The sequence below is a fragment of the Anser anser genome (assembly GCF_964211835.1).
Source record: "Anser anser genome assembly, chromosome: 18".
Classification (NCBI taxonomy): Eukaryota; Metazoa; Chordata; class Aves; order Anseriformes; family Anatidae; genus Anser; species Anser anser.
The window spans coordinates 11,622,388-11,648,959 of NC_139739.1; the positions used below are offsets into that span (position 1 = coordinate 11,622,388).

Below are 26,572 nucleotides of genomic sequence, written 5' to 3' on the forward strand. Positions count from 1 at the left end.
GGCACTGGGGCTGGGCTCTGCTGCTGGGGGCCGCGGGGGTGGCTGGGAGGGGACAGCTGTGTGTTAGGCTCCACCAGGAAGCTAAAATTAATGTATGGCCTGAGAAATGTTGTACGAACAAGTGGAAAACGGGGTTGGCCGCTGTGTAAACTGGCTGACTGCAAGCGTGAGCAGGACGAGGAGCAGAGCTCCTCCTGGGGCTGGAGGGGGTGCTTCTGCATGTCCTGCCCCCCGGCTGCGATGGCAGCAGGCTGGGGGGGTGTTTGCAGGCACAGATTTTATATCTGTGTTTAATCTGTCCTCTTAGTAGGAGAAAACATGCTCCAGACCGACATCTCAGGGAAGGATTTCCTTTGGGTCTCTCTAACCCTGGCAGCAGGTATCGCAGTGCAGTCAGCTGAGATAATCTCTGCCTTGTTATTGCAGTTAGCCTGGAAAGGGGGCTTTGGTGTCCCAAGAGCACACATACTTTGTTCCCAAGTTATGAACCTAAGTAAAACTTCTCCCCCGGCCTTCTTTGGGAAGCCTTTGTGAGCTGCTTGTGCTGTGAGCTCCAGAACCTGCCTCTGAGACGAGTACTGTGATCCCCTTCCCCAGCACCCCACGTGCATTTCCAACAGACGTGGCAGTGGTTCCTCCGCAGCCTGCTGCCGTGGAGGCACTGCCCTCTCTGTAGGTAAACACCAGGCACCTCTGCCCGTTTCCTTCCTGCTTCCACTTGCTCAGCTTAGGCGTGGGATGAGAGCCACCTGATGGGGCGAGGGAGACTCGGCAAGGAGCGGTGCGGGCGGAGGGAGGGAAGAGCGAAGGTGCTTTGGCTGAAAGGGAGGTGGAGCGAGGAGAGGAGAGGAGAGGGGTCTCTGTCGGAGAGGACGACAGCGAGCAGCAGCGTAGGAGCAGAGAGAGGTCAAGGGGAAGAGGCCCTCGGATGGCGTCTCTGCTTTGTCAGCTGGCCAGGAGCTGATGAGGTGAAGGGAGATTTTTGGCAGAGGCTTAGAGAGCGCTGTACCGACTGGTTGGGGTCTGCTAGTAACTTCTGCTCTGTGCAGCGAAGGAAAGGCAGATCCTTAGTTCGCAGCTCAGCTGTTACACATCCCGGGGTCTCTGCATGGGCAGAATTTGTGCGTACTTGATCCTGGCTCTCACCAGCTTCTGTAGCTGTCTCCTAGCAATCTCCTGTCTCTGCAGAAGAGCCGCTGGCAGCGACAGCAGCCCTTTTCCTGGTCAGGGCAGCACCGCTTGCCTTACAGCCTCTGTTTTCTCTTCCCTGCAGTTCATGGCGCAGGGGAAAGCCGGCAGCAGCTCCCCGCCGTCCACAACCCCCAAACCTGGCAGCCAGCTGGACACCATGCTGGGAAGTCTCCAGTCCGACCTGAACAAGCTGGGGGTAGCTACGGTTGCCAAGGGTGTCTGTGGAGCCTGCAAGAAGCCGATCGCTGGGCAGGTGGGTCGAAGGTGCCACCCCGGTGCTGAAGCTTGGGCTGCAGCTGGGCATAACGGGGAGGGCTTTTTCGTGAGGCTGAAGAGACTGGAGATGCTGGAGAAACTGAAGTACTCTATTTATCCACTGGCTAGGTACGCTGTAAGCTCCTCCAGTGACCTCTACCCTGCCCTTGAGGGACTGCCCTCTCCTGAGATGATAGGTAATTCAGTTTTCATGCTACCCCAGTCCAGGGCTCACTTGAGTAGTAGATCTTGTCATTCTTGCTGACCTCCAGCTGGTAACTTGTCATGTGGTCGAGGGGAGAGCGAGATAGAGTTGTCCTCCATAAGTTCTCTTCCCAACAGGTAGTTACAGCCATGGGGAAGACCTGGCACCCCGAGCACTTCGTCTGCACCCACTGCCAGGAGGAGATCGGCTCACGGAACTTCTTTGAGCGGGATGGGCAGCCCTACTGCGAGAAGGACTATCACAACCTCTTCTCCCCTCGCTGCTACTACTGCAACGGGCCGATCCTCGATGTGAGTTCTGGGGGGTTACGAGCCCTGACACGAGGTGCTGCAGGCCTCGGTGTTTAAAAACTCCACCCATGCATCCTGGGTGAAAGATGTTGTCTGGTGACTTCGATTTTTCCTTTGCACTGGCTCTGAAAGGGAAACAACTTGACCCAGTCCAGTTCTTAATGAACTTAGTTAATGAGATGGGTTAGTCCCTCTTGACGTCACTGAGGCTGTAATCCCGCAGAACGTGGCTCTGTCGTTCTGGTAACGATTCCCCAGCTCCTGCCTGTTGGTAGCCTGTAGTAAGAGGCACCAGTGTGCTAGTCCTGAGAGCTGGACGGGGCCCTGTGTAAGGGAGGAAGCTGTGTGTAAGATCCTTTTAGGGTAAAAGTGTGCTGTGGGGAAAGCCTGAATGAGCCAGAGTCAGAACTGACTCAGCTCTGTAAAGGACAGTCTATTTTAATGCATGCAGTTGTCAGCACCAACATTAATGTGTTCTTCCACCCAGCGCCCCCTTGTTCACCTCCAAGCTGAACCCATGATTAACATGATTGTACTTTGTTTCTTCTGAACAGAAAGTGGTGACGGCTTTGGACAGAACATGGCACCCTGAACACTTCTTTTGTGCCCAGTGTGGAGCTTTCTTTGGACCTGAAGGTATTACTGGTTTATGCAAGGGGAAAACAATCTCCTCCCTGAGCTGCAGAGAAGTGTGTAAGGCAGAGCTGCTACTAGGGGCCAGCCTGAGAGATGACGGGAACTGCTGAAGGCAGAAGTTCCAAGGGAAATAGCTGTTTATGCACAAAGGATACCACCAGGAATTTTTTCTCTCTCTCTCTCAGTCTCTGGAGAGGAAAAATATGCATGTGCATGTGTGCGCATGGGACAGGAAGGGCAGCAGAATGAGGAACAGCTGCCTGCTGTGCGTGAGGGGACGGGAAGGATGATCCTACCCGCGCTGGTTTCTCCAGAGCTTGGCTGGCCATAGGGTGAAGGTCAGGAGCTGATGCTCTTTGTTCTTCCTTGGCAGGATTTCATGAGAAGGACGGCAAAGCCTACTGCCGCAAGGACTACTTTGACATGTTTGCTCCCAAGTGCGGAGGCTGTGCCCGGGCTATCCTGGAAAACTACATTTCTGCCTTGAACACCCTGTGGCACCCTGAATGTTTTGTCTGTCGGGTAAGAACCCAAGGTCCTTTGGGGCTGCTCTACGACCCCTGTCGTTTCCACCCTGCAGGCCTCTGGTCCCTTATCCAGCAAAAGGCGTCTGTGGGGTCGTGAAGGACAGCCAGATAAAAACATGTCAGCACCAAGCACCTTCTTGTTCCTTTCCCGGTTTACATGAAACTTTCTAGCTGCTTTGCTCTTTCTGTTCCCAGCTGCAGTTATGGGCTTCTGCAGCAGCTCACAGATAAACAGAGACATTTTCTGTGGCCTTTAAACAATTATAAGCTAAGCTTCTCTCTGAGCACTTGCCTCAGCAATCAGATTTTGAGGCTCTTCCTCCCATGCTCCATCTGACAATGTAAACTAATGAGACTGACCTTGTTCAGGCAAGGCAGGGAAGTAGCGGCAGGCTCCATGCAGCAGGCATAATAAACAGGAATACTGCAGATTAAATGCTTGGCGCTCTTTCAAAGTGCCTCGCGAATATTAACTCTTACAGGCCCCAAGAGATGAGCAAATACAAGCCAGGCTTTCCTAGAGTGGGAAAGAAAGGCAGAGACCAGATTCAGCAGCAAAATCGCGAGCTGCGGGTTCGTGGTGTGACTGTGACCCAGCGCGGAGCGTTGGGCCGCTGGTGGCCCTGCATGCTGGATGCTGTGTGCACGCAGGTCCGGCTGCGTGTGATCCCGCGTGATCCAGGCGATGAGGAAGGTGCCTGGGCTGAGCAGCACCAGGGGTACGGAGATCTGGCTTCTGTGGGCCTTCCTGCTGCCATCTTCAGTCCACACGGCAGGATGTTCATCTCCCCTCCCCGGCCATCGCCTCCGTTCACTGCTTGCACGAGGAGGGGAATCTCCCCGGCCTTGCAGGGAGGATGGGGGCTTCTGCTGCAGGCTCTGCTGTCACGTTCTCAGCTGCCTGGTACCGAGGGCGATGACGAGTGCTGGACTCCAACAGGCACATGGCTGGTGTGTCCTCGTTGTGCAAAACCATTAGCACTGTGGAGAAAACAAGGGTTTCTCCCAGTAGGGATGCATGTGTGCCTGGTGGAGGTATTTCAGGGTGGAATCCAAATCCTACACACAGCGTACATCCGTCATGCCAGCCATTCCAGAGAGCACTTGTAAGTAGGAATTGTGCCGTGTTTTCCCAGCTGGACCTAGTGCCACGTTCGTTAGGTTTTGGTGTAGGAAAGCCTGCGTTGGTCCCTGCCTTCCGCCTCCTATTGTGGGGAAGCCAGAGGGAGATTAGGAGAAAAGGGGAAGGTGCTCTACTCTGTTTCCTGCCTTGAGGGAAGGAGCAGCATTCTTCGTCCTGGCTGAACGCATCTGGTAACTCCTATTTTCTTTGTGTGAGAGAAGCCAGCTGGAAAGGGCCGTGGTTATTTCCCTTGCTTCTGGCTCTGTCCATCAGCCTCTCCTTGGAAACTCTTCTTGATGGACAGACTTCGGCTCTGTGGACAGCAGGATGATGTTGAGAGCTCGTGCCACGGAGTGGAGGAGATTTGTGGAGCCTCCCACATCCCCGGCTTGTTACTGACTCTGTCCCCTTGTGCTTTCTCCCCCTGCAGGAATGTTTCACACCATTCATCAACGGCAGCTTCTTCGAGCACGACGGGCAGCCCTACTGTGAGGTGCATTACCACGAGCGTCGCGGCTCGCTGTGCTCTGGGTGCCAGAAGCCTATCACAGGACGCTGCATCACTGCTATGGGCAAGAAATTTCACCCCGAACACTTTGTCTGTGCCTTCTGCCTCAAGCAGCTCAACAAAGGAACCTTCAAAGAACAGAACGACAAGCCCTACTGTCAGAACTGCTTTCTCAAACTCTTCTGTTAGAGGCGTCCTAGCTGGGAGCTAAGCATCTTTCTGCCTCCCCCCGGGCAGTTCTGTCTCTCTGAACATTACTGTGATTTCGAAAGCTTCCCAGGCAGGGGAGAGGGCGGGTGGGGGGTGGGTGGTAGTGCTTGCTGCTGCCGCCAAGAGGCAGCAGCTCCAGAGACGGACCATTTAACTGGAAATGCCCTTGCTGTGTCTCAGCAGAGAGAGGCGAGTCCCCTGGTCCCTGTGTGCGGCTGGGTGTGACTGAGAGCTGAGCTTAGCCCGAGGGCTCCAGCAGGGAGCTTCTCCTCAGCCCCCTCCCGGCAGCAGGAGCCTTAGCCAGTACGTTTCAGCCCGTGTCAGCGCTCTGAGCACGCCCTGACACTGGCGGGCAACGCAGCCCTCTGTCCTGACACCTCTCTGAGGCTCCTGAGCGCAGCCCGAGCGGTAGCACAGCGAGGGCACCCCGCGAGCTCAGCACCACCCTGCCTCCGCTCCCTGGGGCCGCGGGCACGCCTGGCTTACCGGGAGCCTCAGCACAGGCAGCCAGGACGCTGCAAGGGTCTCTCCAGTTCCATTACACTGTAAGGAGTTGATACCACTTTTTTTTTTTGTTGTTTGTTTGAAGAGGAATCAAGGTATTACTGTGTTTTTTTGTTTTTTTTTTTTTTCTTTTCCCCTAGTTTGTTATTCCCTGCCCTCTCCAAGCCCCGACCATCCCTCCGTGCCGCTGAGCGCCCCTAGGGTGACGTGCGGGGCCAGGCACCTCCCTCAGCACCCACTCCCCTCGCCTGCTGCTCCCAGGAGAGAGGCAGCGGTGGCATCGGCCCTCCTTTAGGAGCAGGGAGGTTAGGGACAGCCTTCATCACCCATCCCCGTCACGAGTGCCTGTGGTGTGCGTGCGTTTATCCGGCCTGAAGCTCTCCCACCTGCCAGGCCCTGCGCTTGTCGCAAGGTCGGGGAGAAGCGGAGGGGTTTAAGAAGCCAGGGAAAAAAAAAAAAATCCCCCCTTTGTATGCTTTCTCCTTCCTCTCTTTGCTAACGAGACCTGTCAGCCCTCGGTATTTCCTTTCTGCGCTCCTGTTAAACGTGTTCCACGGAGAGATGCTAGAGCAATAACCTTTTGTACTGCCTGTTACCGGCATAACAAGTCCCCGGGGTCGGGTGTGTGAGGCACACTTGGTTTTACTATCGAAATGAATACTGTATCCTGCCTTTGATAAGATTTCTACACTGATTTTGAATTCATATCTAATTTGCTTTTAATCCTCTTATACGGAAATTGGTTTTGAAGTGATTTTAAGAAAGCGCCTTTTATATCTCGAGCTGTGCTGTTCCAGGCAGCGTGCCCGCGGGGCTGCCCGCCTGCCTTTGTAACCTCGACGCTGTGTTAAACCGACCTGCCCTCGCCTGCTTCTTTCTGGGGGGGGGGGGGCGGGCTGCGGCCGGGGGCAGGGACCATCACCTCCATTTTATTTTAGTTTATTTTACTTTTTCATTTCATTTTTTTCATTTTATTTTTTCATTTTTTTCCATTTTTTTCATTTTATTTTTTCATTTTTTTTCATTTTTTTCATTTTATTTTTTCATTTTTTTCCATTTTTTCATTTTATTTTTTCATTTTTTTCATTTTATTTTTTTATTTTTTCCATTTTTTTCATTTTATTTTTTTCCCCATTTTATTTTTTTCCCCATTTTATTATTTTTTTTTCCTTTTATTTTATTATTTAATTCGCACAGGCGGGTGGGCTGTGAGTGCCTGGGTCACCTGGGCGTGGGCTTTGAGCGTCGCTGTAAGCTGTGCCCTGCTGGCCGGGGGTCGCCTGGCCTCCGGGAGCTCGCGGGGAGCCGCGGGGCGATGCTGCGGGGCGGGGGAGCCGGGAGCCCCCGCTTCTCTTCCCCAGCCCCCTGCCTGCACCCTGGGGGGGAGGAAGGGTGGGAGGAAGGCGCTGCCCCGCTGCGGGCGCTCGGCCCGGCCCTGCCTCGGTGTGCCCGGCCGGGCGATGGGGCGCCGGGCGGGCGGGGGGGCGTGGCCTCAACCAGGGGGCGTGGCCTCAACACAGGGGGCGTGGCCTCAACACAGGGGGCGTGGCCTCAGCCAGGGGGGTGGGGCCATCCGAGGTGTTCCCGCGCTGCGCGGTCATGGTGGGGGCGTGGCTTCCCCGCCGGCTTCTCCTCCGGCCACCAGGGGGCGCGAACCCCGCCCCGCCGCTCCCGTGAGTGACAGGCGCGCCGCCCAACCAGCGCGGCCGCTCCGCCACGGCTGGCGGCAGACCAATGGGGTGAGGCGGAGTCCGTCCGTGGCTCGCCGCGATTGGGCGCGGGCCGCGGTATAAAAGGAGGCGGGCCCGCCCTCCGGCCTTTCTTTCCCGGAGCCCTCGTGGAGGTAGGAGCGTGGGGCGCTGAGGGGGGCTATGGGGAGCCCAGAGGGGGGGGTCCTGAGGGGTCCGGGGAGGTCCTGGGGGGCCTTGGGGGGTCCTGGGGGGCCTTGGGGGGTCCTGGGGGGCCTTAGGAGGCCTTAGGAGGTCCTGAGGGCCCCGGGGAGAGGGAATGGGGAGCGGGAGGCGGGCAGGGCGCCGAGCGGAGCCGCCTCACCCGCGCCCGTCCTCCGCAGGCCTCATCTCGTCTTTAAACCCGCCGGGCGATCCTTGGAGCACCGCCGCGATGCCCAGGGAAGACAGGGCTACGTGGAAGTCCAACTACTTCATGAAAATCATCGTGAGTCTCGCTGCGGCCCGGCCCGGCCGTCGGGAGGCGCCGCCTGGGGTCGGGGAGCGGGGCCGGGCCGGGCCGGGTGGGTTTTGGGGCGCGGCGGGGCCTCCGGGCCGCTCTGCCCTGCGCCGGCTCTGCCTACACGGTGCTGTTCTCGCCGCAGCAACTGCTGGATGATTACCCGAAATGCTTCGTTGTGGGAGCGGACAACGTGGGATCCAAGCAGATGCAGCAAATCCGGATGTCGCTGCGCGGGAAGGCCGTGGTGCTGATGGGGAAGAACACCATGATGCGCAAAGCTATCCGCGGGCACCTGGAGAACAACCCTGCCTTGGAAAAGTGGGTGACGGGTCTCTGAACGGCCTCCTGGGCCCTGCCTTTGGGAGGGGACGTGTGAGGAGGGGAACTGAAGGCTGTCATCTTTCCTTCAGGCTGCTGCCTCACATCCGTGGGAACGTGGGCTTTGTTTTCACCAAGGAGGATCTGACTGAGATCCGGGACATGCTGCTGGCCAACAAGGTAGGGGAATGAGCCCTCGCTGCGTTTCTGGGCTTGGAGATACTGAGGGAAAAGTGAAACTGAACTTTTAAGGGGGGATACCTGGTTATCAGGAGTCCTTGGGGATTGGGAACTAGGCCCCTGCAGCTGTAGCTGAGTAGCCCTTCCATTGCTGTCTCATTTGTGTGTGCTTGGGTGATGTCTGTCATGCAGGAGCATTTTGGGAAGGAGTTGATGCCATCGCAGGGTATCTGAGAGGTGAGCGTTCTTCTGACTTACCTTGTTTCTTCTTTCTCCAGGTGCCAGCAGCTGCCCGTGCTGGTGCAATTGCTCCTTGTGACGTGACTGTGCCAGCCCAGAACACCGGTCTCGGACCTGAGAAGACCTCCTTTTTCCAGGCCTTGGGCATCACCACGAAGATTTCCAGGGGAACCATTGAAATTCTGGTTAGTGAGCAGTGTGGCGGTGGTGGTGTTGAAGCCCTTCCTTGATTGAAGGGCCCTTGCTGCGATACCGCGTGGAGTTGTCCTTACGTCCAGCGTTCATGTGGAGGAACAGGAGGCGTAACGATCCAAAATCCCATTCACGCTGAACTACTGCATGAACAGTCTGATTGCTTCACTTTGGGAACTTCTGAGGGCTTGGTTCGGGCACGCAGTGGGGTGGGGAGAGGGTTTTACATTCCTCTGTCAGATCTGAGCTCTTCTAGAGGAATTCACGAGCTACCCATAGGGAAACGAGGCGGTGCTCATCTCTTGGTTGAGCAGCACTTGCTTGTGTGGTCTAGGTCTCTTTAGAGGTGAACTGTGAGCCTATTTTACCTGTGCTCACCTGTTCCTTCATCCATTGCCATTAGAAACGTGCCTTTGTGTCACTGCTGTGTTGGTTGGCCTGAATTTCTTTGCGCACATTCGCTAATTTTCCTCCTCTTCCCTTAGAGCGATGTGCAGCTCATCAAGACTGGAGACAAAGTGGGTGCCAGCGAAGCCACCCTGCTGAACATGCTGAACATCTCCCCGTTCTCCTTCGGGTTGGTGATCCAGCAGGTCTTCGACAATGGCAGCATTTACAATCCTGAAGTGCTGGACATCACCGAGGATACCTTGCACAAGCGTTTCCTGGAGGTCAGTGCCTCAGCCTTGTGTTCGTTAGGTTCGGCTCTTCGCCTGCGTGCTGGAGGGAAAACAGGCAGCAGGCGCTGCCCCGGAACGAAGCGTCAGCTCTGGCATTTGCCGCAGGCTGTAGAGTCTGAGTGCCCTGGAGGAGCAGTCGCAGAGCACCTTCTGTAGGTGTTTTTGACCAAAGCAAAGGAAAACGTGCTGGGCGTTCATTAAGCGAGGTGTGTGGGATCAGCGAGTGTGTAAAGGTAGTGAAGTGTTTGTGCAATCTGGAAGCTATTTCAGCGAGCGTTTGAAATCATTTAAATCCTGATGTGTAATGCAGTGGGGCTAGGTTCCTTGTGCACGTTGTGTACTGTCCTGCGTTGTGTTGGCAGCACAGAGGCGTGCTGTCACGGTTTCTCATCCCGGTTATTTCTCAGCACAGAAACACGTCTCTCTCTTCTCCCAGGGTGTTCGTAACGTTGCCAGCGTCTGCCTGCAAATTGGGTACCCGACCATTGCTTCTGTGCCCCACTCCATCATCAATGGGTACAAGCGGGTCCTGGCCGTGGCGGTGGAGACCGACTACACCTTCCCGCTGGCTGAAAAGGTAATGGCAGCGTCCGCCCCGCAGCCCAGAGCATTGTTAAAAGTGCAGCGAGCACTGCACGGAAACACCGTGCCCGCTGCCTACCCTGAAAGGACTCAGAGCTGCCTCTGAGCGTGAACTGGACGGAGCCGTGTGTCCTGCACAGGGCGCTTGGCTCTGTGCGATGAGCACGGAGGCAGGAGCCCCGTCCCCTGAAGCCCTGCCTGCCCAGGGCTGCGAGACCTGGGTGCAGGGGGCAGCCCCGCAGCGACCCCACGGGGACAGGAGGAGCGAGCTGGGCCCTGCTTGCCCTCCACCCCTAGGGCAAGCGCCTCATTCAGTGCCTGCCGAGCTGCACAGCCGGGGTTCGGCCCCTGGGCACGCTTGGCGCTTCCCCCCGTTACGTTACCCCTCTCTCCCCCCGCAGGTGAAGGCCTTCCTGGCAGACCCCTCGGCTTTCGTGGTGGCCGCCCCGGCCGCAGCCGAAACGGCCGCACCCGCCGCAGCCACCGCCGCCGCGCCGGCCAAGGAGGCGGCCAAGGAGGAGTCGGAGGAGTCGGACGAGGACATGGGCTTCGGCCTCTTCGACTAGCGGGCGGGCGCGGGGCGCGAATAAAGGCTCTTGGACCCTGCGTGCGCCTCTGCAGCCTGCCTGCGGGGGGGCTGGGGGGGGTCGGACCCCTTCGGGTGGGCTCGGAGCGGTTGGGGTTGGGGGGTTCGGGGCCGTTCGGGTGGGCTCGGAGCAGCTCGGCAGGGTTCGGAGGGGTTCGGAGCCGGCGTTCGGAGGGGTTCGGAACGGTTCGTCTCGACTCGGCGGGGTTCGGATGCTTTCGGCTGCGTTCGGCCCGACCCGACGGCGTTCGGTTCCACTCGGCTGCGTTCGGCTCGCCTGGCAGCGCCGTCCCCATGGCAACGCCCCCTCCCCCGCCGGCAGCGCGTGCGCCGGCCGCCCCGGAAGCGCCGTCTCCTTCCGGGGCACAGCGGCGCCATGGCGGCCGACACGCAGGTGAGTGCGGGCCGCGCCCGCCCCGCCCGGCCCCGGGCGGCTCCGCGCCGCTCCCCCCGGCCCTTCCCGCGGGGGGACGCCGGGGCTGAGCCCCGAGCCCCCGCTGGGCCTCGGAGCGGGGCCGGGCGGCGAGGCCCGGCGGCTGCGGCGCTGGGGGCCGGGCCCCTTCCCTGTGAGGAGCCGGCCCGGGGCCCGCGGGGGTCCCGGTACAGGCCGGGGAGGACGGGGGGGTTGGGGGAGCCGCGCTCCGCGCCCTCCCTGGGCAGCAGCCCCGGAGCTCCGCCGGGGTTCTGGGTTCCGGCGGTGCAGGGGTAGCTCCGGCAGGTTTGTCCTGTCCGCGTCACCTCGCCGGGGGCTCAGCGGCGTGAGCGAGCGCGGCTCGCCCTGAGCCTGCGGGTGGTGGAGGCAGGTAATGGGAAGGTGTTAACGTGTGGGTCTCCATCGGCTGCGGTGACCGGCATCTGCAGGCTGGAGGCACAGGGGAGGAGGAGGTGGTTGGGTCACGGACACTGTCTGCAAATCCCAGGCAGCCCTCTTCTGAAGGGATTCCCTGCCTCTGCCAGCAAAGAAGCGTTACTGAAAGCAGCTCCTCAGAAGAACAGAGACAGCTTCCACTTCCCAAACTGCCGGGCTTCCTCTCCTTCCAAAAAGACCTGTTGTGGAAAAAGTGGGAGAACTTTGCCTTAAGAGGGAAGGAGCGGTTTTAATCACCTTCTGAAGACACGTTTATTTGCCACCCTTCCTAAAGATATCCTTGTTATACATTTATGAAGGTGCTCGGTGTAAGAGGTGAATTTCAAAAGCCTTTCCTGTAGCCTTGTTCTTTTGGTTTATGTAAATACAGAGGACGCCTGGGTGTAATCCTGCCTGAGCCCTGTTCAGGCTCCACAGAGCTTTTTGTGCACTTTTGAAACTGGAAAGTTCACTGGAATGGTTTCCAATGTACAGGTTTCTAAAGGAGCAGGTCTCTGAGAACACACAGTGCTGAAAAAAATAAAAAAGTTTATCTCACCATCTCCATATCCCTTGAAAACTGACACAAACTATTTACAGAAAGTAAACTTGGTGGATTTCAGGTCCTTTTACAGCCTGCAGATTCAGGCAAGTGACAGACACAGCAGCGCAGGCACAGCAAACACACGTTGCGTTGTGTGATCTGTGCTTTTTGTTTTCCTTGGGTAACCATGGGCGCTACTGACAGCACAGGGAAGGAGTTTTATAGTGAGGCATACCCTTTGTAACCTGCTGAGTCCAAGGTACAGAGCCCCTGAGATGTGTGTGCCAGTTCTGGATAAGAACAAAGGCAAGCTGTTCATTTTTTCCCCTCCCCATGCAAGTAATTTCCAGCAGCAGTGATAACCTGTGGCAGCCTGAGACCAGGGGTCGGTGTTCAGGAGGTGAGGTTAGGCTCTGTGCTAGGCCATCGGCAGTTGGTGGGTGGCTTTGGGAGATAACACCCCCTGCAAAGTTCCTCTGCGTTCCTGGAGTGCTGGGTTTCTGGCTTTTGAAGGCCCTGTGCTTTAGGGCATTGATTTTACCTTTCACTCTGTCCTCTTTTTGGAAGGGTAAATGTACCTTAGAGAGTGCCATGGTCACAGGTTAACCAACAGAAAACAGTCGTCCTTCAGCCAAAGGGGGGCCTTTTGAGTTTCATTTTGCGTGATGTAGTGACTAGTGACCCGTCCCCACTCAGTAAGACCACAGATGATCACATTTGGCCAATACATTTGGGCAGGTGCACAGGACGTGCTTGCCCTCGTTTTATGTTCTGTTGACATCAAAGCCAGCCTGATGTTTTCTCCTCTGCCTGTGCCTTTAGATTTCTGATACGCTGAAGCGGTTTGCGGTAAAAGTAACTACAGCCAGCGTGAAGGAGCGGAGGGAGATCCTCAGCGAGCTGGGAAAGTGCATTTCTGGGAAAGGTAAAAACAGTTTCGATCACCGGGGTGGAGAGCAACGTTCAAGTGCTTTGTTTAAAAGGCAGAGTGAAACTTGTAGGGTAGGTTTTAGATGTAGTGGGGTGGCAGCATTCGAAGTATGTGCTCTCTTACGGCATTAGTTCCAAGCGTGGCTTTTGTGGTTACTTCAGTTTCTTACATGTGTGCTTTTTCCATTAAGGAGCTGTAGCACACGTGTATTAGTTTTTCATCAGCATATCAGACACCTCTTTCTCTCTTCTCTTTCAACTCTTCTCTTGGTTTTGTAATGATTCGTGGAGTATTTGTAGACACACGTGTATAAATATATGTGTATAGAGAGTATACAACCAGAAGACTTTACAGTCTTAATAAAAATAAATACATTTTAAAAAATCTTTTTGATATCTCTCATTCTCTGAAGGTGGCTGGAATAGCATGCATTCCAATTTTGCTGTTATTTAAAAAAATGCATAAAATGTATACACAAAAGAGAGAATTCTGAATGTGGTCCTAGCAAACACTTCCGCATGTACGTATGGGCTGTGGTCAGCTCACTGATTTTAGTTGCAAGGTGCTCGGGTGCATTAAAGACCTTAGTGAGTTAGAAAGAAATATGCTGAAATCCAATCTGTTGCAGATCTTCCAGAGGGTGCCGTGAAAGGCCTTTGCAAACTCTTCTGCCTTACTCTGCACCGATACCGGTGAGTAAATTGATGTGGAAAGGCTGTACTGTTTAGTCTCTTAGTAAACCCAGGTTATTTATCAATTAAACAGGCACGGAGCATCTGGGGATGTTACCGTGCAGTGTCCCATAGATGCGTGTGACGTGGAAAGATGACGCCTAGTAATTAGGCTCTCAAGTGAGGTTTGACATTAAAAAGTTTCACAACATTTACCTTTGTTTCACTTTTATTTGAAATTAAAACTCGTATCCTGTAGTTCAGTTCGGCAGTGTCCTTGTGAAGCCAGAGCAAGATGCCTTTTAGACTGGGTTAAGCTGTGCCGTGTTGCAGAGGAGCTGTTCAGGACCTGTGTTGTCTTTTGCAACCTGCTGGAGGGCCTCAGTGAAATTTCTGCCAGCCGAGGAGGGGAACGGAGCTTTCTGCCAGAAACCTCCACTTCTCAGAGCAGCAAGGATAAAACAACTCCTAGCTGAAATGGGAAAGCAGAGCCCTTTCTGTGACACAAGGCAGTAATTCGTGCGATGTTGGCAGGGTTTATAACTTCACAGAGATCCATTTTTCCTTCCCACCAGCGATGCAGCGTCCCGCAGAGCCCTGCAGCTGGCCCTTCAGCAGCTCGCAGAATCCCAGCCAGACGCAACAGCAAAAAACCTTCTGCAGTCGCTTCAGTCCTCGGGGATCAGCGGCAAGGCCGGAGCTCCCAGGTGCGGGACGAGTTGCTTTGTGTGGAATCACTGCTGAATTGCTGGTGGTTATTCCTGCCTTCGGAACAGTTGCTTAGCTGCTGCTTGCCAGAGCTGTTAAAAGCGTTCAGGGATAATGTAATGACTGTTCAAATCTTACTTTTTTAACCTCTTTCTTGTTTTCTATGAAAGCAGAATCTTCTTGGTGTTAGTGCTGGTGGATCGGGCCCAAGTTACAGTTTTATTTTGTTAAGCTTAAGCCTGGAGTGATGAGGAATAAACTCTTAGGAAGAAACAACCTCCAAAATGGTTAGGAAAGGGGAGTTCCTGCCCCATCCCATGTTCAGCTGCTGGAATTCAAGGCCTTATTGTTGACAGGAAGATGATGAAGTACAGATGAGAAACAAGCTGCTGTTGTATAGCAGCAGCATCTGCAAACACCAGCTAGGGAGTGTTTCCGAGAGGTGACTTAGGGTTTTGTTAGGCTGATGGAGGCCCCGGAGTGCCATCCTGCACCTCCTCCGCCCACCTCTTGCCTCCTGGCTGAACAGAGGTGTACCTTGAAGAAAAATACCTGATCTTGGTGTAAAGGTTTGCAGTGACGCAGCGTTTACTCCTCAGGTGACTGTCAGTACACCGGGTGACTTGTTACCTTATTTCACTTTGTGAGAAAGATGAAAATGGGGTGGGGATCCTCAGGGAGCCGAGAGGTGGGATCTGCCACCTGAAGGGGTGGAAGGAGGGAAAGTTGGCATAAATCAGCTGAGTGGTGTGCCGGGGGGAACGTAAGCTGCGAAGTGATTTGGCAATCTCAGGCTGTGAAGCTCTGACAGTAAAGATGATCAGCAGATGAGAAATCTTGAGTCACTTTTTGGGCAGTCTCAGTTGCCGAAGTATTTAACTCATTGCTGTAACGCCTTTGGAACGATCCAAAAATGGTCTTTCACACGCTAAGGTTTCTCATTCCCAGCGGGTGAGATTTAGTCTCCCTTTGCCATTCAGGAGTCCTGAGTTTAAGCAGGAGCTGAAACAACAAACAAAAGCCATCGGAGCTTACAAACACCAATTATTTCCTTTAAAAGTTGAGACTTTAGCTGTATTTTGTCTGCTATAAGATAGCCTCAGTAATGAGGTGGTGTTTTGGGGTGGTGTAGATGAGCCAGTTGTGACTTAGTAGGAGTTGTGTAGTGTTATATTGAGGGCTGTGGATTTACCTCCTTCTGTTTCCACTACAGTAAGAGCAGTGGGTCTGCAGCTCTGCTGGCCCTCTCCTGGACGTGCCTGCTGGTTCGCACAGTCTTTCCAACGCCTGACAAGAGACAGGGGGAAACGTGGAAAAAACTGGTAGGTTCTTCTTGGTTTGCAGAAATACCCTTTGGAGATGAGGACTTGAATGTTTCTGATGTCTTCAGTTCGCTGAAACATTGCACGTAATTGTGAACGTGACTAATAACGTCACGTTAAAACCCGGGTTCGTAAGATGATCTTTCCTTTCTGGTGCATTTTAACCTCTCCTGTTCTGCTGGGGAAGGCAGGAGATATATAAAGCACGAAATTGAGGCAGTCTTGCACCTGAGCAGACTTGCTCTGCACGCTGTGGTGTATACCTGTCTAGCCTAAGTTGTGCCTCCAAGGTTGCTGTCTGAAGCATGCTGTGAACTCCTTCTGCCTCCCTGCCTTGCCCGTGATGTTCTGTCATGTGGTCTTAAGTAGCCTTTTGCTTTCTTTTTTACCTGTGTTAACAACCTGTCCCTGGGACCATGCTCACAGCACTTTGGAATATAGTTGGAATACACTTCAAGAGGTGTAACTTGATATAAATTACTGTTTTCCAAGTCAGAGTTTCCAGAACTGTTATGGATAGTTCTGCAAAGTGGTACGTATGGGGTGAAAACAGTGGCAGCTCCCTAAATGTGCCTGTTGGAAGAACTTACACAGCCTAAGAACTTCTTCATAAGCAGATGGAGTTAATCACAGGCATCTGACAGTTCTTGTTTGATAATAAGCTCTTTGAGAAGCAGGTTCATGAGGGCTGTCTTGGTTGTTTCCCTTGGCAGGTGGAGGTTCAGTGTTTGCTCCTCTTGGAAGTCTTGGGAGGTTCTCATAAGCAGGCAGTGGATGGGGCTGTGAAGAAACTGAACAGGCTGTGGAAAGAGGTGAGGTATACTTTCTGTAACTTTATTCAGTAGCAGTTCTAGCTTCTGTTGCGTTAATGTGTTTTTTTTTGTTTTTTTTTTTCTTATTAGAACCAAGATCTGGTGGATCAGTACCTGTCTGTCATTCTCGGTCTTGAATCAAACCAGAGCTATGCTGCGATGCTGGGACTTGTGGTGCAGTTCTGCACAGCCCAGAAGGAGATTGACATCATTAAACGCCACAAGGTAAATCTGCCATACTGCTTTTTTTTAAATAAGTAGCATTGCTTTTCATCACAGAGAAGGTGGGGGGACAGATGTGTCAGCGGAGCTGGTACTTTCCGTCTGCCTCTGGTTTCATTATCGGTCGATTCAGTAGTAATAGAAATGTGGTTAAACCAATGGGATGCGTTTAAAAAGGGAGCTGCCAGGTATGTGGGTCTTTGCTCTGGCCTGTGCTTTTACACAGACAGCCAACACTGCACCTTTCTGCCTTCTTCCTTGTTGTAGGAATGAAAGGCAGCAGCTGGCTGGTTTGAGTGGGGTTTGAGTGTTGGGCTGGCAGGTACAGCAGAGAGCCCTGATCTCTGCTCGACCGTCAAGCAAAGCTTCTGCTTGGTGGTTAGGGCTGCCTTCCAGAGGAAGGTGAGGCAGGGTGTCAAGCCTGGCTTGCCAGTGGCGTGCAGGGAGCTGTGTGGGTTGCAGCGTGGCTGTAATCGGTGTTTCTGCTTCTTCAGAGCGCTCTTCTGGATTTCTACATGAAGACCATCCTTATGAGCAAGACAAAGCCTCAGAAGCACGTGCTGGTGAGACGAACTCTTCCAGGGCTGTCGATGCTTTTGTCCTGTGTGCGGTGTCTGCTGCTGTGCTGAGTGCTTTGTTCCCTTTGCAGGACAGCTGTTCCCCAATTCTTCGATATGTCTCTCACGCTGAGTTCAAGGACTTAGTTTTGCCAACACTGCAGAAATCCCTGCTGCGAAGTCCTGAGAATGTAATTGAAAGTGAGTCTGTCATCTCTGTACGCTGCTCTGCCAAAGAGCCTGAACAGTTGTTCCTTAGAGTCCTGGAGTCGTGGGGGGTGTGCATCCCTCTGGACTATGCTTATAGGCCTGTGGGCATAGGCAGTGGGATTGTCTGGCGTCTAAGGGCTGGATATGGAGAAGCAACATTTGTGGTGTGATCCCAAGTGTCTGGGTATGTGGTAGCTGCAGTTTATGCTGAGGACAGAATTTCGCAGCTGAGGGCTAAGAATAATCCTGAATTAATCTGTTGATTGGGCATCAGTTTCTGTGGTTTTCCTCCCTAGTCCTTACTGGCCCTGTCTGCTCTTGATGGGTACTGTGGGGAAGGAAGTACTAAAATGCTAAAATCAACTTAACAAAATATAATATCACATTATCTCTTCTGTCTTCAGCGATCTCTTGCTTGCTCCTGTCTGTGAACCTGGATCTTAGCCAGTACGCTCTGGACATCGTGAAAGGACTGGCCAGTAAGTACTTAATTCCGGAGGGAATGATGAATTCAGAATAAGGCTTTCTTCACCTTTATGGCTGTATGTATAACAATTTGATTGCTGGTGTCGAGGTTGATTTATTTGGGTGGGAGGATGATACTGTAAGTTGGCACTGGAATAGTTCACATGACGTTCCAGAAGCTGAGTCAGGCCACATGCAAAGATAAATCCTTGTCTTGCTGCTTTTATACGGTTTGTGATAGAGAGCTCTTAGCTCGTGCATCATTTTCTAGGTCATCTGAAATCGAACAGCGTGCAGCTGATGGATGAAGCAGTTGTTGCATTAAAGAACTTGGCTCGACAGTGCAGTGATCCTTCGGCTGTGGAGTCACTGAGCAGACACCTTTTTGCCATCTTAGGGGGTGAGTAAATTGTACGATAAGCAGCAGAGGTGAATAAAGGTTTGTTGGCTGCAAGGAGTTTTGTGGATGTTATTTTCTGTTGCTTTTGACTGTCTGTATGGTAAGGGCTGCTCATATACCCCTGGATCAGGGGTATTTTAGAGAAGATACATGATGTAGCACATTGCAATTGCCTGTCTGTGTGTCAGCCGTCACCCGTTTGTTTCTTGTTGGCAGGCTCAGAGGGGAAGCTGACAGTTGTTGCTCAGAAGATGAGTGTCCTTTCAGGTGAGGATCCTAAAAGAAAGCTGCTTCTCTAGTGGAGCAAATCCAACAGATGGTTGAATGAGAGGGATCTGTATTTGAGCCTTTAGGAATTCCTGCCTGGTTAGTCTCTGTTGGCTATGGTTAATGTCATACAGGGTGCTGGGTACTGCGTGCAAATTCTTGACTTTCTCTTCAAGGGAAATAGTTGGCTAGTAGGCTAAAATGTTTTCTGCGAGGAAGAAGGTGAATGTATCCTGTAACGTTGGTTCATGGTGGATGTGATCCAGATGTAGTGACAAGAAAGAGATGTTTACGTGAGGACGGAAATGCAATTGTTTTGAGATTTTACAGCAAGTGCTGGTACTTTGGGAACTAATGAGAGATGTTTTTCCTTTCAGGGATCGGCAGCCTTAGTCACCACGTGGTTTCTGGGACATCTAGCCAAGCTCTGACTGGAACCGTCACTGAGCTTTTCATCCCTTTCCTGCAACAAGAAGGTGAGGTCTCTTGCTCTTGTTCTGGATTTGTTAAGCTGCTTTCATCTTGAGCAGGCTTTTCGTATGGCTTGTTATTTAGGATAAATCCTGATTCTTGCCTGTTGTGCTATAAAATACATTGCACCATTCTGAAGAGCAGCCCTGTGGAGACAACACTGTGCCTGTTAGAAACATGTGCACTCTTTTCCTTCCTCACCCCAACATTATCTGCTTTCTGTTTTATGTCTTCCTGTGTTTTATGCAACTGCTGTACTGACGTGAGCTCTGTGTTACTTCCTAGTCCATGAAGGCACGTTGGTTCATGCAGTCTCTGTCCTGGCTCTTTGGTGCGTTCGGTTCACCACAGAAGTCCCTAAGAAGCTGGTGGAATGGCTAAAGAAAGCCTTCAGCCTTAAAACCTCCACTTCAGCTGTGAGGCATGCCTACCTGCAGTGCATGCTAGCCTCTTTCAAAGGTAAAACTGCGCAGCTATTAATAACTCTTGACTGTGTGGCTTAAGAAATGAATAATCAACTTTTGTACTTGTTGATATAGTAGATAACTGTGTGGGTTAAGAAAGATTTTGTAAGGTGATACCTGTTCATTAACCTTCATCTTTCTCCTTGAAGTCTCTTCTGCTTTCAAGCCTTTAAAGATAGCTTATCTCCTTGTGTAACTATCACAGTATCACAGTATCACAGATTTCTAGGTTGGAAGAGACCTCAAGATCATCGAGTCCAACCTCCGACCTAACACTAAGTACTCCACTAAACCATATCGCTAAGCTCTACATCTAAACGTCTTTTAAAGACCTCCAGGGATGGTGACTCCACCACCTCCCTGGGCAGCCCGTTCCAATGCTTAATAACCCTTTCGGTAAAGAAGTACTTCCTAACATCCAACCTAAAACTGCCCTGTCGCAACTTTCGCCCATTCCCCCTCGTCCTGTCACCAGGCACGTGGGAGAACTGACCAACCCCCACCTCTCTACAGCCTCCTTTAAGGTAACTGTAGAGAGCGATAATAACGCGTAATAACGAGCGATAATAGAGAGCGATAAACTATGTATCACCATTCGTTGTGCTGTCTTTTCATATACCCCAAAGTAATTTGGGATTGATTTGTTTTATAGATTGTAGTGTTTCTAGCTAAGGGACCACGCTTTTGCTTCATATATCACCCATAACACTGGGATTGTGGTCTGTAGTTTTGATGCTCAGGAGCTTTTTTTTTTTTTTTTTTTTTGAAGGAACATGGTTTTGAAATCTTCACAAATTCTAAACTTTTGGTGATCCTTTTCAGATTTGCCTCTGTTGGTTGTATCCCCTGTGACTTCAGCTCTTCGTCTGCAGGTCAATAGGTGATTGATCTGATCTCCGTATGTGAGATCTCCCTTTCTTGTTGAGGCAGTATGAATCAAAAAGACGGTACACATTTTCTTGAGAGATGGATAACTCAGTCCATTGTATTAGGAATGGATTTGCCATTTTTTTCTCAACATGGGTATGAGTAAAAATAGAATTACATGTTTTTCTATTGTAGCTGCTGGGAATTTCTGTGTTATTATAGGGCTGAAGAAAACCACCATCCACTTTAAAAACTAGTTAGGTATCACAAGAGGCTGGTCCCTTCAGAGAGATCAGTATGGGAAACCTAAAATTGCTCATGCTTGGCAGGGGCAGGGAGGATTACATGTGTGAGGTGTGCAGCTGTTTGAGGGATCATGGCTTAAGACATTCATATTCCAAAGCAATTTACTCAGCACTGGAATGCTGGCTATCATTGCTTTGGCCCAGTCAGTGAAGTATCCAACTTAAAAAATAACGATTCTAACTCTTATAGGTTTATGGTTAAAACACTACCTGCAAATACTCAATGTACAAAATCATGGTGTCTTTTGATCCTTTTTTTTTTTTTGGCTGAGGTGTTGCTTCTGGAAGTAGCAGGAGCGCCTAGCTCAGTTGCCTTGGGAGCGAGGGTCACAGATCAGCGGGATTCCTTGGCTTCTGAACGTTTGAGATGGAACAGATGGTTGTGGCTTGCCAGGAATTTACTTCTGCTCTCTCAGAGAAACATAGTTTTAACGTCAGACTTCCTGTGATTTGAACTAGTTCCTCTTATGTAACCGGATTAGCATTTTCTTTTGCATCCCATGAACAGAAGCTTGTAGTGGGATGGGACCCTCTTACCTGTGAGGAAAGGACCAGAGTGGTTATCATCCTCATAGCTAAAGTTTAATCACAGGAGTGACTGGCAGTGCTCTGGGAGTCTTCCACATCTGTGTCTGGTTTGCTTCTTGTGTCATAACAACAGAAGAACCGTTGATACCTTCGGTTTAATGTGTGAAGGATTTTGTTTTGCAGTTTGTCTCTGTCTGTCTCCTCAGGTGACACGTTATTACAGGCAATGGACTTGCTGCCAATGCTGATCCAGACAGTAGAAAAAGCGGCATCCCAAAGTACTCAGGTTCCCATGGTAACCGAAGGAGTTGCTGCAGCTTTGTTGATCTGCAGGATGTCTGTAATTGAGGGACAAACTGGTAAGATCACAAAACATCTTGGCAGAATCCAATATGAACAGGCTCTGAGGAATAACACTTTTTCTTGACAGTGTGCCTCGGGTTCTATTCCTTAATCCATATATTGCTTCTGAGTAGAGAATCACTGCCCTTTGGTAAACCAGGGAAGGATTTATTCTGATCTTTCCCGGTTCTGTCAATGAGAAATTCTTGCTCTTCTGTGGCTTTGCAAATTCCAGCTTCCATTCACTTGGGGCAGTATTTCTCTTTGCTCTGACAGAAAATTCATTCAGACCTTACATGCTAGGACATGACTGAAGTGTTAAAAGTGTTGAAGCATTAAAAGTGTAACTTGTTTGCCATTTATGTAGTATTTTTACAAACTGTCTTTGGAAAACTGCAGGACTGGAATTCTGTTTTCCATTAGAGCATATTGCAAGAACTGTCTGAATTCATACATCTGCCAGGATATAAAATCCAGATGTGTTCTGTCTGTCAAAAGCAACACATCAGCTTTCTCCTTTTCTTCATTTTTAGGGAGCCTTGCCCTATGAAAATTAAGGTGAAACAGATTTTACATTTCACAAGTGTAAGTCAGAGAAATATATTTTTTTCAACAGGTGTTTTTTAGACATGCTTATGGTTCTGAATGAGAGATGAGAGGCTTTGTAAGTGAAGACAAGCAAAAGCTAGAAATAGCTTCAAAAATTTCAGGAGACAGAATTTTACTGTATTCTGTGTAACCTGGTAAGTTCTTACTCATTTTGGTAAGTCCTTGATAGACATCTGTTCTTTTCCTGTCAGAGTCTAAGCTGAGCAGCTTCTGGCAGCTGATTCTGGATGAGAAAAAACAAATTTTTACATCTGAGAAGTTCTTGCAGTCCGCTTCAGAGGAAGGTAAATTATCAGTTATTGTGTATCCTGTTACTGTTTAATTCTATTACTTAAGCGAGCTACTTTGCTGTTAGCCCTGTTCTGTGGTCCTTGGGGATCCAGTTTCAGATTAAAATGAACAATGCTCTCTTTTAGAAGTATATCTAAATTAATTGCAACCTGGCGGTGAATTAATTTATTTCTAATGTTTCTAGCCTATGTTATCAAACATTTACAATTCCAAATCTTTATATTCAGTAAAAGTCTTTCCAATCCAAAAAAGTGTGTGGTGTTCCAGCTTGTAAGTAGATAGTTGTGGCCAATCTAAGCGACATGGATAAGCATAAAACTAGGAAGAAGATGGGGAAAAGTAAAATAAGGTTGGAGAAGAATACATGCAGAGGAAGCTTGTGAGATAATGTGGAGGAAGAGTAGTAACAGATAAATCAATTGGGTTATACATTAGTCTATCCATGCTCTATTTTGTTCTCTTGTGTTTAAAGATTAATTGGGAAAAAAAAGTGCCCCACAGAGACATCACTATCTTTTAAACTGAAAGCCTTGCAAATGAGTTCATGAATCGTTTCTCCAGAATGAGTCCATTTATCTTTTGTACAAAGCTTTGAAGAGGTAAATGGGAACTAGCATAATTTCTTTGCTTGCTGCGATCATTATTTGCTGAAGGCAATGTGTATATCCAGTCATTTTCCTTCCCAAGTCTGCAGGTATCCTGAAACAGTATGATCTGGGAAATTGTATATTGGTCCATTAGGATGTTAATTCCAAAAACTAATGCTGGTAATTTTGAGAGTAAGCATTGTCATGATTTGTTATTGGTTATAAATGAGCAAAAACATCCAGCTGATGTGTTTAACATCCCCAAGCTATCTGATGATTCAAATGTCCAAAGTAACCTGTTATCAAACTTAGTACGGGTTATAACCTACTCCACGTTTCAGGGCTTTCTGCTCCTGCTTTTATGATATGGTTGGACATTGGTATGCAAACCAAAGGGCCTAGAGACAGTAGAAGCTTAGATGATAGTATGAGGTAAAATACCAAAGCTACCACTCACGCAGCATTATACACTTTTTTATTAATTCATTACACATTTTATTGTCACTTAAGACGTTTCAGCAGTGCTCAGGAATTGACAGTATTGATGCAGTGAGTATGGTGCTTCTTATTTGATTTGCTCTGTTTACTCACACAGAAATAGGCCTCTCATACTGGTTAAGGAAATTCTGCTGGAATGAAGCTAACCACGTTTCTCTTAGCTCATGGTTCTGTTTCCAGTCTTGTCAGATCTGAGTTGGACTTGTTTCTAGCTTTATTGAGAAGTTTATGTAGAGGCTCAATTTTGGCAGCTATTTTATTATGTTCTGATTGCTGTTTATTCATTCTTAAGTAAAAAAAAATCTCCTTCCTTATGAAATCACATGCTATTTTAAATATTTGTCTTTTCCCACAGCAATGTGTACCGTACTGCAGCTGACAGAGCGTCTCCTCTTGGATCATGCACAGCGGCTCCCTGAAAGTAAAGTTCAGTACGTAGAGTGCTGTTACTGATCTGGGTCCGATCATGAATGTCTATGCAGGAGAGGGTGGGCCTGCGACTTTGTACAAAATGCTGAATGCTTTGTGCTTTTGTGGGCAGGTGGTTTGCAGAGCTAACTCCGTTGCTCAACCTGTTTATTTCTCTATTTTCAGGCAGTATCACCGTGCCCTTATTGCAGTACTGCTGAGTCGGACCTGGAATGTTCGAAGACAGGCCCATCAAACAGTCAGGAAGCTCTTGTCCTCTCTGGGAGGATACAAACTGGCCTACGGGCTCTTGGAGGAGCTGAAAGTGGTTCTCAGTTCTCATAAGGTGAGCGGTCAAGAAGCCTCGTCCCTGCTTAGTTGTTTGTTGCCAATCAGCTCCCTATCGTAGGTTTGCTGTTAACATTGGCATACAGTGTGCTAGGAAAAGGATTCAGGTCCAGCTTAGTGATCTTCTAGAAATGCCACTTGTTACTAGATTACTGCTATTATTTTGTTAGTGTCCCTGGTGTGTGAGGCTGCCTAGTCTTCCCTATATGCACAAAACCCATGTTATTCCAAATTAATCGGGGGAGGAAGCTGCAGATTTCCCTGGTCTTGTATTATTTAAATGCAAGTTTACTCCCCAGTGGAAGACCAACTATGTAGATCCTTTCTCAGTACCCTATTTTTTTGGCCCTGGCTAACAGTTCAGACTGTCTATTTAAAACAAATGCAATATAAATACTTCAGTAACAACTAGTGTCAAAAATGGAAGGGGAAAAGAAAAAGGAAATGTTAAATCCTGTATTATTGGGCATGCTGCTAAGCCAGCACCATGTCAAGTTGCTAAATAGGTTATGTTGCATTATTTAGGTACCAAGGGTGAGACTTCATAAACAATACCTCTATGTCACAGACAAAGCCTGAATAAGGTATTTTTGAAAAGATACTGGGTAAAATTAGACAGCAGAAGCTGGGCGTACTGTTCCTAGCCAACTGGTGAAACCTTTTCCAAAGTCCTCTTTGCTAAAAATGGTAGTTTTAGTTTTATTTTACCCTGCCTTGCCAAATCTAGTATAGTCTTCTGCTCTTAGTCTTTCCATCACTGTCAGCACTCTGTGTGTTGGCTCCATTATCATCCTTTATTTTCTTGGAAAACTTGAGGTTGCTAGCACTTTCAGAGGGAGCTGATTTCTGGTGTTCAGTATGGTGTTCCTGTAGGAAAGTGTGCTCAGGGCTCAGGAAAGCTTGCTATGATGTTTATGACAAATTGTCCCCTAGGTTATGCCTCAGGAGGTCCTGGTGATGGAGTCGGGAGAGTTGTCAGAGCTAGGAAAGACATACATTCCTCCCCGTGTACTTCATGAGGCACTGTGTGTCATCTCAAGTGTGGCGGGGCTGGATGTGGATTCCTTTGAGACGGAAAAGCTGGCTCTGGAGATGCTGCTAGTCAGCCATCATCCGTCTCTAGGTAAGTAAAGGGGTAAAACCACTCTCATGGACAATGTATGTGGTATTTTTTTTTAATTTATTTTACCTTTTTGTTTCATTGTATTAGTAATCTGCTTCATATTTATTATGTTTATTTATTCTTCATGCTAGTGGCGGTACAGCCAGGTCTTTGGCCAGCCCTCCTCATCAAGATGAAGATAGATCCCAAAGACTTTATTACCAAACATCTGAATGACATACTACCCAGACTCACTGCCTACACTCCAGAGAACCAGGTGATAAACTTCTGCTTTCCTGTTGTTAGTATAAGGAGATACTTTGAAACAAAAGAGTTTTTTGGAGAAGTTAAGTGGTCTATCAGAAAGGAGATGTGTCTCTAAGGTGGAGAAAAGGCAGGTTCAAAGAGAAATCCAGTGGGAAAAAAAAAAAAAGAGCTGGGATTTAAGGCTGCAGGGAGAATGTGTATCAGCAGCTGAGTAGAATTCTAGATAAGGTTTTGATACCCACTGGATGAGGAATTAGAACTCGAAGGGTGTTGCTCTCAAAGAACACAACATGGCCTGCTTCAGCAGGGCATAGTCTTTTGAAGCAGTATCAAGGAGTACTGATGATAGTGGTTTTTCCTTTGTTTTCTTGATAGTCATCCATGAATGCAGTGGGATCTCTCTCCCTGCTTTCACCTGGCAGAGTGCTCCCACAGCTCATCAGCACCATCTCCGCATCAATGGAGAATCCAGCTCTGTGCCAGGTTACTCGAGAGGAATTTGCCATCATGAAGACACCAGAGGGAGAACTGTATGACAAGTCAATAATACAGAGGTAAGACTATCATTTCTTTTTTCTGTGAACATGGGGATTGATTCCTGCTGGCATCTTGTCAGTGAGTAAGTGGGTTTGGGTTTGCCAGATACTCTTTTCTGCACAGAAGTTCCTAGATCTGTATGCTTTCTTCAGAATAGTGCTGATTCTTTGCTTTCTTTCTCAGTGCTCAACAGGACAGTATGAAAAAGGCTAATATGAAGAGGGAGAATAAAGCTTACTCTTTCAAGGAACAAATCATTGAGCTGGAGCTGAAGGAGGTGAGGTGATGGGAACAGGAAAGCTATTAGTGATGGCTGAGACACCAAGCTATCTCATCTGTTTTGTGCATAGCTTCTGGCATACCTGTGTACAGTGTTGGGAAAGATTCTCTGTATTTCTTTGAATACCTAAATATTTTATTTTCTTGTATCTGTGTATATCAGTTTCTCTTACGCCTGTATGTGTATTAATTTCTGTTGTATTCTGTTGATTTTTGAGTGCACTTACTAGTTGGTAATACTTGTTTTTCTCTTCATCTCTTGTTCAGTGCATCTT

At 49.8% G+C, this 26,572-nt stretch overlaps 3 protein-coding genes across 7 annotated transcripts in view; all 3 read left to right on the plus strand.

Moving 5' to 3' along the window:
- PXN (paxillin) overlaps positions 1-6,326 on the plus strand; it is a 44,049-nt gene extending 37,723 nt beyond the window's left edge. For all 4 annotated transcript variants that reach the window (XM_083803381.1, XM_083803383.1, XM_083803384.1 and 1 more), the window contains exons 7-11: positions 1,274-1,444; positions 1,789-1,962; positions 2,517-2,598; positions 2,972-3,120; positions 4,679-6,326. In XM_083803381.1, coding sequence (XP_083659507.1) covers positions 1,274-1,444; positions 1,789-1,962; positions 2,517-2,598; positions 2,972-3,120; positions 4,679-4,945 — 843 coding nt within the window. In that variant the 3' untranslated portion in view covers positions 4,946-6,326. The remainder of the gene's footprint in view (positions 1-1,273; positions 1,445-1,788; positions 1,963-2,516; positions 2,599-2,971; positions 3,121-4,678) is intronic.
- Positions 6,327-7,487: 1,161 nt separating this feature from the next.
- On the plus strand, positions 7,488-10,458 carry RPLP0 (ribosomal protein lateral stalk subunit P0). The gene is made up of 7 exons (XM_083803797.1): positions 7,488-7,645; positions 7,803-7,978; positions 8,071-8,158; positions 8,437-8,583; positions 9,076-9,261; positions 9,707-9,847; positions 10,254-10,458. Exons 1-7 carry the CDS (start codon positions 7,592-7,594, stop codon positions 10,416-10,418), a joined length of 957 nt encoding a protein of 318 aa, XP_083659923.1. The 5' UTR covers positions 7,488-7,591; the 3' UTR covers positions 10,419-10,458.
- A 124-nt stretch (positions 10,459-10,582) lies between these two features.
- The window catches only part of GCN1 (GCN1 activator of EIF2AK4), a 43,689-nt gene continuing 27,699 nt past the window's right edge, over positions 10,583-26,572 (plus strand). The window contains exons 1-22 of one of the 2 annotated variants that reach the window (XM_083803768.1): positions 10,583-10,832; positions 12,652-12,754; positions 13,389-13,452; positions 14,007-14,138; positions 15,353-15,461; positions 16,175-16,273; positions 16,364-16,498; positions 16,990-17,058; positions 17,145-17,253; positions 17,667-17,741; positions 17,999-18,127; positions 18,344-18,394; positions 18,772-18,870; positions 19,151-19,324; positions 21,236-21,388; positions 22,172-22,264; positions 23,712-23,787; positions 23,951-24,110; positions 25,046-25,235; positions 25,367-25,491; positions 25,857-26,035; positions 26,202-26,295. In XM_083803768.1, coding sequence (XP_083659894.1) covers positions 10,815-10,832; positions 12,652-12,754; positions 13,389-13,452; positions 14,007-14,138; positions 15,353-15,461; positions 16,175-16,273; positions 16,364-16,498; positions 16,990-17,058; positions 17,145-17,253; positions 17,667-17,741; positions 17,999-18,127; positions 18,344-18,394; positions 18,772-18,870; positions 19,151-19,324; positions 21,236-21,388; positions 22,172-22,264; positions 23,712-23,787; positions 23,951-24,110; positions 25,046-25,235; positions 25,367-25,491; positions 25,857-26,035; positions 26,202-26,295 — 2,436 coding nt within the window. In that variant the 5' untranslated portion in view covers positions 10,583-10,814. The remainder of the gene's footprint in view (positions 10,833-12,651; positions 12,755-13,388; positions 13,453-14,006; positions 14,139-15,352; positions 15,462-16,174; positions 16,274-16,363; positions 16,499-16,989; positions 17,059-17,144; positions 17,254-17,666; positions 17,742-17,998; positions 18,128-18,343; positions 18,395-18,771; positions 18,871-19,150; positions 19,325-21,235; positions 21,389-22,171; positions 22,265-23,711; positions 23,788-23,950; positions 24,111-25,045; positions 25,236-25,366; positions 25,492-25,856; positions 26,036-26,201; positions 26,296-26,572) is intronic. The other variant, XM_083803767.1, reaches the window with a different exon arrangement.

What these genes read in the sequence shown, in the direction of transcription:
- RPLP0 (XM_083803797.1), top strand. Translation starts at nt 7,592, where the DNA reads ATGCCCAGGGAAGACAGGGCTACGTGGAAGTCCAACTACTTCATGAAA. An exon ending in ACATGCTGCTGGCCAACAAG is followed by an intron (nt 8,159 to 8,436) that starts GTAGGGGAATGA and finishes TTCTTTCTCCAG; the next exon opens with GTGCCAGCAGCTGCCCGTGC. An exon ending in GGGGAACCATTGAAATTCTG is followed by an intron (nt 8,584 to 9,075) that starts GTTAGTGAGCAG and finishes CTCTTCCCTTAG; the next exon opens with AGCGATGTGCAGCTCATCAA.